The sequence below is a fragment of the Anser brachyrhynchus genome, assembly GCF_964034855.1.
Source record: "Anser brachyrhynchus genome assembly, chromosome: 1".
Lineage (NCBI taxonomy): Eukaryota > Metazoa > Chordata > Aves > Anseriformes > Anatidae > Anser > Anser brachyrhynchus.
Genome location: NC_137694.1, coordinates 37,335,405 through 37,347,628, shown reverse-complemented (window position 1 = coordinate 37,347,628; position 12,224 = coordinate 37,335,405). Strand labels below are relative to the sequence as shown.

The following is a 12,224-nucleotide window of genomic DNA, read 5'->3' as shown; positions in this document are numbered from 1 at the left end:
TCCTGCTCTTGCTGAATGGCCAAGAAAGCTATGATGGCAGTTATGCCTGTAAATGTTGTTTCAGCTCCCCAGGTTATGCTTCCGCAGATTCTGAGCAGCTCTGTGTTTTCTCAGCCTTAATGCACCCTCTGAGATTCCTACGGATAGAGAGGGAAATATTTTACTGAGAAATGGTTCTGCACACTTGCAAATGTACACAAAGACACCTGTTGACTCTATTGCTGCAATCACTGAGGGGGGGCAACTACGTGATTCAGTAGATGATTCTCTGAGTTGATTCTTCAAATTAGAGCAGGGAGGAAGGGCCACTGATAACTTCTTTTCAGCATACTAACTTCATAATCTGTTATGACAACTTCAGTAATAGACTTGTTCTCCCTCAAAACGCTTCAGAAATAATTATTTTCTCTTGCTTATGGCATTATTACTTATTGCCATAATCTTTTAAAAATACTTTTGAGATTGCTTCATGGGTGCATTGGTAGTGCTTATGTAAAAGGATTTGGGAACAGTTACCTAGATGCCAGCCCGTTTTCACTGTGTTATTTATTTCATATCAATGTGCTTGAAGAGAATGGTTTTCCATGTTCGAGTCAAATATATATAAAATGTAATCGTGTTTGAAGATGGAAACTGCCTGTCTTATCTTCTAACTACTCCTGAAAAAGTGGCTAATTCACAGTATTGATAAATTCAATCTAAAATACCATGTTAATGGATGTCAAAGAAGTAACAAGAGTTATCAAATACACAGAAAACAGGTACCTGTGTTGCAGCATGAACCAGCGGTAGCAGTTTCTGAGCCTGTGATATTCTGCCTCTGCCTCCTGTAGACCAAGACAAGATTTCTGAAGCCTAGAAATTTCAGTGATGATAAATGTTCTTGGACATCTGTCTACTATCCAGACTGTTCCTAGAAAAGTAATGCTCTAGTCAGTTTGTCACAGTGGTGATTATTGAGCTAATGCTGAGGAGACACTAGTTTGTCCTAGATCAAGGGTGTAAAAAAAGTAGCCCCTGTGATACCATTTTATTACATTATTCAGCTGCACATCTTTCCCTTTTTACTTAAGCTATTTAGAGGGGTAAGGGAACAGGAAGTGGGACTGCAGAAACAGAGTTAAATGTAGAGCAAATTTTGAAATATAATTCCATCTGTTTCAATTGTAAGAGTATGCTACAAGCAGATCCTTCATTTTTATAACAAATATATCATACATTTATTTTTTGGCTATTTAAATAACCTTTGAAGAGTGTTTCTTTGGGGAAGATGAGCACCAGTACCAAATATTTGTTCAGTCGATTGTATTTCCTGAAGCACTTTGCTGCTTAAACAAAATTTAAAACAAATTGATGCTGTTAATGTGCTAGTCACCTTCAACTAGTGTAGGTGTTTTGATAAAGCAATGCTCTTGCCATGCCAAGCTTGGGAACTGGCTGTTAAAAAAATCATATCAAGGGGATCTGCAAAAAACTACATAAGCGCATCTTTTGGGGAGAAATCTCCCTAAGGTAATAAAGTTGCTTTCTTAAGTAAGCCAGAATAACGAGAATGTTTACAGCCCTTCCCAGCCCCTCACTAGGTGGTGCAGCTCCAATATCACAACCAATTCAAGATGTAACATGCTTTATGGAAGCAAGTATCCTTTTGGAAACAACCTTCCATCAGGTGTGGTATGGCCTAGATGCTGCAGAATTTGAAAAGCTCCCTTTATGTGTCTGGGATAAGCTGCGTCATTAAGGCCGTATCTGTTGAGCTCAGATATTGGTCTTCTGGGAACGTGTTAGGAATTTAAAATGGGCAGGAAAGTCAGTATATAAAATAAATTGAAATTTCAGCCCTAAAATAAAATGGAGAACACTATAAAAGATCAGATTTTTTTTTCATTTTTTTTCTTTTCCTTTTTTTCCTTTTCACTGTGCTGCTAATATTCATTTCTCTTGCTGCCCCATTAGTTTTATGTTGGCTGTACACAACCCTGGGTTGGAATAGCTCAAATTACCAGTAAATTACTACTGTTACACGCGATAGGATTTCCTTTTACAGAACTTTTGTTGAGCTGGGATTATCTTTCAACAAGCTGAGCAAACTGAATTTGTGTACCTTCCTACTTTCTAGGACATTTTTATCCCTACTGTCTGTATGAAAATAAAACATGAAAAAAAAATCAAAAATTACCAGACGATTTCCTGCTGGAAGCAGTCTTTTTAATCAAACAAGGCTTATAGCAACTTGAAAATGATGAAAATCCACCTGGCCACATTGTTCTCACCAGATTTTAATTTTTACACTATAGTTGAAGTCCAGATATCTTGCCATCTGTGTGCATTAATCAAAGAGACAATTTCATTTGAGAAGATATGGTAAGCCTGTTAGATACATAGTGCCATAGCAGGCTACTGCTACTGTTTCTGGGATTTTTCTTGTTTGACATAGATTTTCTGAAGTCTTTGAGGTGGCCAGTGGTGGTGTTGGGTCTCAAGTGCTGCTGCCTGGTGCTGGCATCGTGTGCCTCTCTTCCTGGGAGCCACCCTCACCTCATTTGTTATCTGTTGAGGAAAATAAATATGTAAAAAATTATATATTTTGATTCAAGTACATAATCAGAGCAGCTCCTGGATGGCAAGGGCAGGGGGTGCCCTCAGGGAGGGACACAGGCCCAGGGCACCCCAAGATGGGGCTGGGCCTGGTTGTGCCAACGGCCCCGGAGCCCCAACCACTCCATGAGACCACAAGGATGGGGTGGGCCCCTGTACGCTCCCTTCCCTCATGTACTCTTCATTGTCGTGTCACCCATGGGTTTTAGTCAGAGAAGGGTTAATACATTCTGACAACAGATCATTGATCCTGTAATATGAAGTGAAACAAAACTATGGCTTTTTTTCTGGCACTTCGTGATGCTTTCTGCAGTGGCTTCCATTTTCCCCTTACCCCATCTCATGTAGTAAGATGTGAACACAAATTGGGCCCCACCTAAACTGACAGTCTTTATGCTACTGTTGAAGTTTGTCATGGCTTCAGTATTTGTATGCAGCCCTTATAGGTGATACAGCTCATGGGCCAAAAACAGTAACTTTTGTTTCACAGTATGGGTGTACCCTGCAATTTTTTGAAGACAAAAAATCAGTGAACAGTTTAGAATTTGCAGTGTTCCTTTACAGTTCAGCAAAGACACAGCTGTGCTGAGTTTAATGATGACCAGACTGTTTAATGAAGGGTGGCTTCTGTCATTTTCCTTTAATATTTGACACATCAGCTGAAATGCTTCCCATTCTCTTGGTAAATACTGGCCTTCACCTTTGGCCTATGCTGGACTCTCCATACTTAGAATCAGCAGTCAAATCTGGTCCCAAATTTTATGCAGAAGAGGCTATTTTAAAGTTTCAAAGACTGAGAACTTAAAAATTGCACATCCAAATAAGAGCCCTAGATTTTTGCTTTCTTTATTAATCAGGCTTCAGGATAGAATTTTTGTGCTGTGGCCCAGGAGGTCGTTTGTGGCACAGAATAGCAAAATGCCAACAATATATGCTGCCAAAATTAAAATGTCAATGCAGTAAATTGAAATGACCAGCATGTAAACATCGCCATTGTAGGCACCGTGATGTATAGTATATGATTTTATTTCTTAATGTCGATGTATGCAAGCAGAAACTTTAACTAATCTTCAGTTAATGGTCATATATGACACCTTCTTAGTATTTTCTTTAAAAGTTTGCAGTCTTAGCTCCTAAGGCCAAAAGGAAATTACAAATTGATTCAGTACTAATCTTTTAAAAAATAAATGCAAGAAAATAAATAAACAATCAGAAGCATTTATTCTGATAAGAAATATCATTTTTGTTCCCAAGTTAGCACCCCGTAGTAAGAAGAGAAGACCAGATTATTTATTATTTCATTTATTTTATTTTCAGTTTGTTTTAATTTGAGGACTTTTTGTTTGTTTGTTTATGCAATTCAGTTACCTTTCCCTCTTCTCTGGTCCTTTTGTTTTCTGATTTTCTGTCATCCCTTCATGTGGGCAGTGAAGGTTCAAAGAAGCAACAGGCAACTTACCTGGGATTCGTGTGCCAACAGCCACAGCAACCTCCTCACCTACCACCATTATAACACGTACCACCCTGACCATTGCAGGATGCCAGCCTTGAAATTCCAGAAAACGTCTCCTCAAAAAAGCCTTCGTAATGTTCCATGCTTTTTCCTGCTGACATATTCTCTCCTCCTTCTTCCTCTTCTTCCCTTCCCTCTTCTTTCACACATAGTTTTCTCATTTCAGGCACTAAAACCTTTTCAGTTTTATGGATGCTACACTTTTTCATAGCCATGCCAAGGTTATTTCTGACATTTTATGCCCTTTCCTTCCTGTAAGAAGGCAGCCTTTGTAGACAGGAAAAGGCTTGAAAACTCTGGATGAACCTGGTTTTTTTGCCATATGAGTAGACCATTAGATTTGTGTAGTATATATAAAATACAATTTTTGAATGCAGAGCATAGCCTACAAATCTTTTGTCAGAAATTACCTACTACAAAAAGGCATTTCTAAAATCAGTGTAAACAGATATATTGGTCTGTATTGATTCATGAATATGTGTTAAAAACATTTAATTTAACGTACTTCTCCTAAAGTGAGATGTGTATTATGAATGTAATTTTTGTTTCTACAAGATCTTTGTTAGCTCCCAGCAGGTATTTTCATGACATGCTGGCTGTACTTCTATCCAGGGTCACCTATGCGGTTTAATGTTTTTGTTATCAGAAATGCACAAACCATTCCTGTGCATCATACACATTGTTTGATTCATTGATGAGTTATAGGCATGTGCTGCACTGAGTGCTGTTTGCCAAGTGTTTGATTTCTTACAGCAGCTTTGGTGTCTTCATCCTTCTCTCCTACCTCCATGAGTGCATACAGCCTGAGTTCCCTGAACATGGGGACCTTACCTCGCAGCCTCTACTCCACCAGCCCGCGTGGGACAATGATGAGGCGGAGGATGAAAAAGAAGGACTTCAAAAGCTCCTGTAGGTGGTAACAGCAATTGCTCAAAACATGCAATGAATGGGTGGAGGAGGGGGAAGATACAGGAAAAAAAAAAAGGTACAAAGTACCTTATACTAGGTAGAAGAGAAAACAATTGGCATTTCTGTTAGATGTGGGGAAACAACAGCATAAAAATATTTATCCAGTGCTAAGAGGAAATAAGCAGAGGCCATATGGCTGAACTCTCTCATCTAAAATATATAAAGCAGTATTTTCTTCAGACAATCCTGCATTGGTTTGTCCTACCATTATAGAAGTGATTTTCAAATTCCTTTCAGAATCTTCCCATTTTCATTGGGGAATAAAATTCATAGTTGAATAGTCTAACACAGATTGCTGGTAAGCTCAACTATCCCATTACAGAAAGAGAAGAGCTTGCCATTATACTTTATAGGTAGTTTTGATGTTAACACCTACACCACAGCCTGTACAATCGTTTTTGTGAGAAAGAGTGACAAATAGCGATGAACTCTAAATAGCCTTGTTTCTGGCCACTCTCTGGGATTCAAAGCATGAATTTCCCATGAGCCAGTAATTTCCCAAGCCAGGCTGGATATATTTGTCTGTTCCACTTGGTATCTTGCAAAGTATTCACTGGGCCGATAAAATTACGGCTGTATCAGTGCACAGTTTCCTAGACTCCATGTAAGGGCCATCTCTCCTTCTGGCTTGTCTGCCAACCTGTGATCCTCAGGGTCATCATCAGCTCAGTTCTTTCAGAGCACAGAAGTGCAAAATGCAAAAATCTGCTACAGCTAATAATGCTCACATGTCCAGTCTGGAAAAATGAGCTGCTGCCCCGTATTCAAGATTTCCCGTGGTCATAGCAAAATCTGGGCAAAACAGCAGCCTCCAACCAAGCCCAATCACTATGGAGTTGAGAGGAAACATTTGAGAGAGGATCTGAGGTCTTGCTTTCTTGCAGAGTTTTTTTGTTGCTTGCTTGTTCTTATTTCTTTTATAAAGCAAATATTTTTACATAACTTTGCCTAACATTTTTTTAATTTTTAATCTGATCAGCCATTTATCACTACTCATGAAACATTAGCTTCTAATGCATTCTTTGGGGTCATGGGGAGATAGTGTGCCCATCCGTGCTGTGGTATCAGTAGGGATCCAGCTCTTATGTGTCCTCACATGCACATGAGAAAAAGTAGTAATTTTACACTAATACTAATTGTTTTGAATAGTAATATAATGCTGGATGCAAATTACAGTTCTTAACCTCTGCTGTATTGGAGCAGTTCCATACAACAAAGAACTGATAACCCTGAAAGCAATTTTACTACCATTGTGGATCTTGGAGACTGCTGTTACTTATGTTGTTGGATTTTTCAGATAATTTTCACTCAAGGAGGCCTTGCCCTGCAATGTGTTTTCCTGCGAAGTCTCAAAGCAAGGCCAGGGACATTAGATTTCAGTGGGACAGTCACAAAAGCACTGCAGCCCACCTCAAAGATTCCTGAAGTCAGAAGGCCCTGGGGATGAGAGTCTGCTATGATTAAACAAATTTATGGCTAGGAGATACTAGGAGGAGGCTTTGTTCTGGGGTAGTTTATTCTGCATTTGCCTTATTGTGAGGTCTGGATATACAGCATTAAAAAATGTGTGGGACTGGCCTCGTCACTGGGGGTGGGGTGGGGTGGGCAGAGTCTGTCTTCGCTATGAGAAGTGGCTCCATCAGCAACCCTGAATCAGAGCTAGCTTTAGGGGAACTAACAGGCCACCCAGGCTTGCTTGCCCTTTCTGTGAGCTTGCTTTTCAGCACACGCAGAGTTCCTTCCTGCTATTGCTAGACTTCTGCCTGTACTTGTGACTGCAATAACAGCCAGTTTAAGAGAACCACACTGGACTGAATGTGCTACAAGTGACCATGATAGAGAAAGACTGGTCCTGTACCCTTCCACCACCCATCAACAAGACTTGGAAAACTTTGCCCTCTCCCTCTGTGGGAGACTCATGAGAACCAGGTAGCACTGACTGCTGTCCTTTTCATAGAAAAGGAATAGCAAGTTCTCTCAATTTCAATGATCCTTTTTTTTTAATCCTTCAAGGGTTTGTTTTTTAAAAAATGTAACTTAATAAATCCTTTGGGATATCGTGTGGCAAGAAAAGGATGTATTGGTGAAGGGTGCTATAAAGTTTGCATTGCCAATTATTTAGCAAATCTTGCCTACATTAACGTGATCATTCCAAAATTTATGATAATGAAGCATAATGGTACAGAGTGCTACAACACTTTTATGGCCAGGAGTTTGCAATTATTGCATTAATTATGCAGATCTTTCCAGACGTGGCTGTAAAAATTGAAAGCATGCTCTGCTGTCACGTGCTTTATTTATGCCACTTGTTTTCCATCTTTATTCTTCCTCTGCATTATTTTTAATTATGATGCTCATTGTGAAAATACTTATTTTTTTTTTATTTGGTTAAAGTTTAAATCCTGAAGTATTTTGTAGTAGGTTCATATTAGTACTTGAAAGTCAGGCATAATTTTATACCAACTTACGCGATAGTTATTCGGGCTGTGTAGAAGTTTTCTCAGCGCATCCAAGCTAGCTGCTAGCAGGAGGAACAGCAAACATTTTCTGTTTTCCAAGGTTCAGAGAGGAGACTACATACTTACCTTTGATAACATCTTGCTGTGCTTCTCTTACAGCTGCAGGAATAAAAGTAACAAGTACATAATCTTCAAATTCAAGATTATGATTTACATAATGCATAGCATATAGTAAACCAGCCCCCATGGTCGTCACTAAGAATTGGAAGCAAAGAAAAAAAGGGTGCTAAGATGTATCCCGTAGCAGTAGAAAACAAGGTTTAGTGGGGCCACTTACCCATTCATGAGCCCTTTTTAAAGCAATGAGAATTCTTGCAAAGGTCGCTTCATGGTGTCTAAAGCTTCAAGTGCATCAAGCAGCCAAAAAAATAGGCAGTGTTTCTTGCCGCAGTCATTGCTGAACTATAAATTCCAACAAGTTTGAAGTCACGTGGCATTTTATAGAAGCTTGGCAGATAGCTTTTGTTACATGATTTGGAAAGAGTATTTTCATCTCTGCTTTTTGTTCCTGTATCTGTTTCTTTTTCTTTGGGAGTGCGAGGACTTCCTAATGGTCCTAATGGTGCCAAGTGTCCTAATAGACACTTGCAAGTGTCCAAGTAATCAAAATATTTGTCAGGGAGATTTTGAAATCCCACAAATATTAACTTAATTTTACAATATTAATTAAAACATTAGCTGTCCTAAAAGTTGAAATAAATGTTATGAGACCTTTAGATTCTTCAGAGGGTATTAGAAAAAAAGTAAGGAGCCTACGGCAAAGGAGGAATGGACACATAAGTGATAGGAAACAAAGATTCAGCTAACAGGGAATTGCATGATATTAAAAAAAAGAGGTAATGGAATTTTTCTGAGCTTGGATGCCCTAAATTTAGAAATTTCTGGAAGGTGGGTTAGGGGATCTATTATTAACTTTGAATTATTTTAGTTATATTTTAGCTGTTACAGTATTGAGGGCTGGAGAAACCTATTTTCTACATGCAGTAAATGCTAAACCTGATGGCCATTTCTGAGAATAGATTATTAGTATTAATATTTGCATTTGGATATGAGCATATATTGCTCAGTACAGATAAAAGAAACAGTAAGAAGGATGCTATTGAACAAAAGAAATAACAGTATTCTTACAAAGGAAAATGAAAATAAGACAAGAATTCACAGTAATTTAGTAAGGAAAAGAGAATTGGTTTCAGAGTCAAATGTATTACTGAAAGTAGCTTTTCTGGGAGAAAACAGAAACTCGTGAGTTTCGGCAAATGAAACTTCTGCAACTTTTGGAGTCATCATTGCTGACTGGTGCCACATTAATCACACTTGATACTATTTCAGAGCAAGTCTAGTGCTTGTAGCCTCAAAGAAAGGGTAATACTTATAGAACCTCTGACATCTTTGTACAGCTGTGCTAGTATTATCTATAATGTAAAAGAAAGGACCATTTTTTTTCCATACCTTAAAGAAGAAAAAAAAAAAAAGAAATTTAAACTACCCCTCAGATAAACCATGACTTCTTATGTAATTCTTGGTAGCTAATGCAGGAAGAAATCGGTCTTGAGGGACTTGAGAGGTGCTGAGGTAATAGCATAGGTTTATAACATGAAAACATTCAAAATTTTCATTGCTAGAGGATTATTGTTACAATACTGCACCATTACTTTACTGATCTGAACAGATATAGAAAAAAAAAATCTAACTTTGTATGTATGACGTAATGAAAGACAGTAGTCTGCCACTGGGGGAGTTCAAGCAATGATTCTAATTACTTTTAGGAAGAGGTCAAAAAAACCCAAAGGTTTCTTTCATAGATAATTGCATTGAATCTCAGTGTTGTTTTTATTCTGATTTGTTCTGTAACACATCCTATTCAGAACAAGAACAGAGAGAGGGAGCAGGTCAGGAGTGGAGGAATGTTGGAAATACAGAAGAAGCTGCCAGGGTTTTTCAGAAAATGGTTTGCCAGTTCCTTTGAGAGACCCCATAGAACTTTTTTTCTCACAATCTCTTTAGAGTTGCTGATTGCTAAGACAGAGATGCTAGTTCAACTTACATTACCCAGTTAGCCTGACATATTGCTGATGTGTAGTAAACGTGCAAGTTGGTATAAGAAAAAGGCATCCCTATTTCTTGCAAGCAAGCCTGGAGCGTGTGCTTTGTTGCTAAGAACAATACATTGCTGTGAGATGTTCAGAAGTGCTCCTGGGAATCAGCCTGAATAACAGCTGGGGTTGTGCTTCCAAATCCCTTAGCTACTGTGAAAACTCTGCCCATGCCTCAAACTTAATGCAAACAGAGTTCAGGGATGTTCGGAGGTTTTTGGGGTGGGGGTGTCAAACAAACGTATTTTGCTCAATACGTGAACTATCTTTCCGCGTTATAACCTATAAACAGATGTTTTCTATTCTCTTATATGTCATAACTGTTTATACATCATTTATAAACTTCAGTCTAAATTGAATTTAAAAGGGCTGTTTTGTTGACTAGGTTTATTGTACAGATCAATTTTCTCAAAGAGCAATGAAATTTCTGCTCTCTGTGTATGAATGAATGTCTTTACTCCTGGTCTGCTCTGTTTTATAGTGTCTTTAGCCTCTAGCACTGTTGGTTTGGCTGGGCAGGTCGTCCACACAGAGACCACGGAAGTAGTGCTGACAGCTGACCCTATAGTAGGGTTTGGGATACAGCTCCAGGGTAGCGTGTTTGCTACCGAGACCTTGTCTTCTCCACCTCTCATTTCCTATATTGAGTCTGACAGTCCGGCGGAAAGGTGAGGTTCTTCCAGATGACTGTTAAGTATATTTTGATGAGCATTCTTTGGGGTAGTTTGGGCTTGTTTCTTTTGATTTTTCATAAACTGCAGGGCGTTGCTCAATGGAAGCATGTCAAGTAACAAACTGTCTGTTCTGACAATGGTACTACATACGCTTGGTACTACGATCGGCTATAAGAAGAATGACAAGCATCAATGCTTTCATCATCCAGAGTCCTCCAGCAGGAGACTGTCCATTCAAAAACAAAATCAAAAATAAAAAAAAATCAAAAGTATTGCTGAAGTCAAAACAGTAATAATTCAGCATGCCATAGGGGGAAACCATATCCCATTCTTTAAAGTTTTGGTACAGAATGAAATCTGGGGAAATACCAGAATCATGACTGGGAGGGACTGGTTTGCTGTTTATTTCATTGCAACATTACAATTGCATTGTTATGCTTTTGTATGTTTTTAGTCATGGCATGAGTTCATACAGAGCAATGGTAGTTGCACAGGCAGCTACTAGATGCCATTGTAGAGCTGCAGCACCTGTAGCCTGGGGTTAGAGCTGATGTCCATCGGGTGGAGTGGAGGCATGAAAGCTGTGCCCCCTTCCTGGGTCCTGGCACACCTACAGAGCCCCAACCCGTGCTGATAGTGTCGGGATGCAAAGGGGCAGCAGATATTCAGGTTGTCCTCAGGTGCCTTTGGAGCTCCTCTGCCACTTCTCCTTTAAGGTTAGGTTGAATGTTTCTTTATTACTGGTATTACTGGTTCTGGTAACATGCACGCCTGATTATTCTTTTGTATCATTGTGTGCCAAGGTGTGGGGTCCTGCAAATAGGAGACAGAATAGTGGCAATAAATGGTATCCCAACAGAAGACAGCACATTTGATGAGGCCAATCAACTGCTCAGAGACTCCTCTATCACCAACAAGGTCACCTTGGAAATAGAATTTGATGTTGCAGGTATGAATGTACTGTTGTTCTGTCTTGCAAGAAAAGCAAAGGAATAAATCCTAAGGATATTGCAAGTGTTAGGTATCAAAGGTGGGGACTTTCTTCTCCAATACACCATTCAGTTTTCATGTGACCTGTTTGAAACGTGTCCTTTTGTGCAGCTTTCTCATTCCACGTAGCCCTGCAGCGTGCTTCAGAACACAAATAGAAATGACAAGTCCTTAGAAAGATCTGGTGACAGTCCTTCCTCTAAGTTATTTCCAGACAAACTTCTGCCCTGAGATAGAAATACTCTGATGAGTCAAGACAAATCCTCTACAGGCCAGCTAATGAAATGTGTTACTAGACAAAAAAGTATTATAAAAGGATGGGTAAGCAGAAAAGTCTGGAGAGTTTAACTTAGCACTATCTTAAATCAACAATCTAAAAAAAAAAAACATTAGAAATTGAATTAGTAAAAATCAGAAAAGTCATTGTTAATGTTGTTGGTGAACCTTTATCATTACTAATAGCTTTCCTTTCTTCTGTAATGTGTTTAAGCATATAGAATACACCTATATAATCACAAATTGTGTAAAACAAACACATACACTTCATGTATGTGCATTACCTCACTATAGAAATGGTAAAAACTTTTAAGACTTATGTACTTATCTGAGAGTAGCTCCTTTGAAGTCATGACAGTGTTGGATGAGCTGTATTTTCCATGGTATAGTTATAGTATAGCATAGTTATAGTTGTGTAGTTATTGTTAATGGTATTATAAATCATGATGTCAAAAGCAGGCTAAGTGTTCTTAATATAATTCTTTGTGATATTTTAATATGTACATATCTAGTATACTATAAAAAATGGTGAAATACAATTTGTGCATCTATATAAATAGGAACTGGAATATTAAAAATTATGAAAACAAAA

At 38.6% G+C, this 12,224-nt stretch overlaps 1 protein-coding gene across 25 annotated transcripts in view; it reads left to right on the top strand.

Annotated features, from left to right (window-relative positions):
• The window catches only part of GRIP1 (glutamate receptor interacting protein 1), a 325,251-nt gene that overhangs the window by 277,395 nt on the left and 35,632 nt on the right, over positions 1-12,224 (top strand). For 9 of the 25 annotated variants that reach the window (XM_080592321.1, XM_080592308.1, XM_080592317.1 and 6 more), the window contains 4 exons: positions 4,027-4,182; positions 4,868-5,020; positions 10,174-10,360; positions 11,170-11,315. In XM_080592321.1, coding sequence (XP_080448447.1) covers positions 4,027-4,182; positions 4,868-5,020; positions 10,174-10,360; positions 11,170-11,315 — 642 coding nt within the window. Of the gene's footprint in view, positions 1-4,026; positions 4,183-4,864; positions 5,021-10,173; positions 10,361-11,169; positions 11,316-12,224 lie in introns of all 25 variants that reach the window. The other 16 variants (XM_080592309.1, XM_080592325.1, XM_080592315.1 and 13 more) reach the window with 3 other exon arrangements.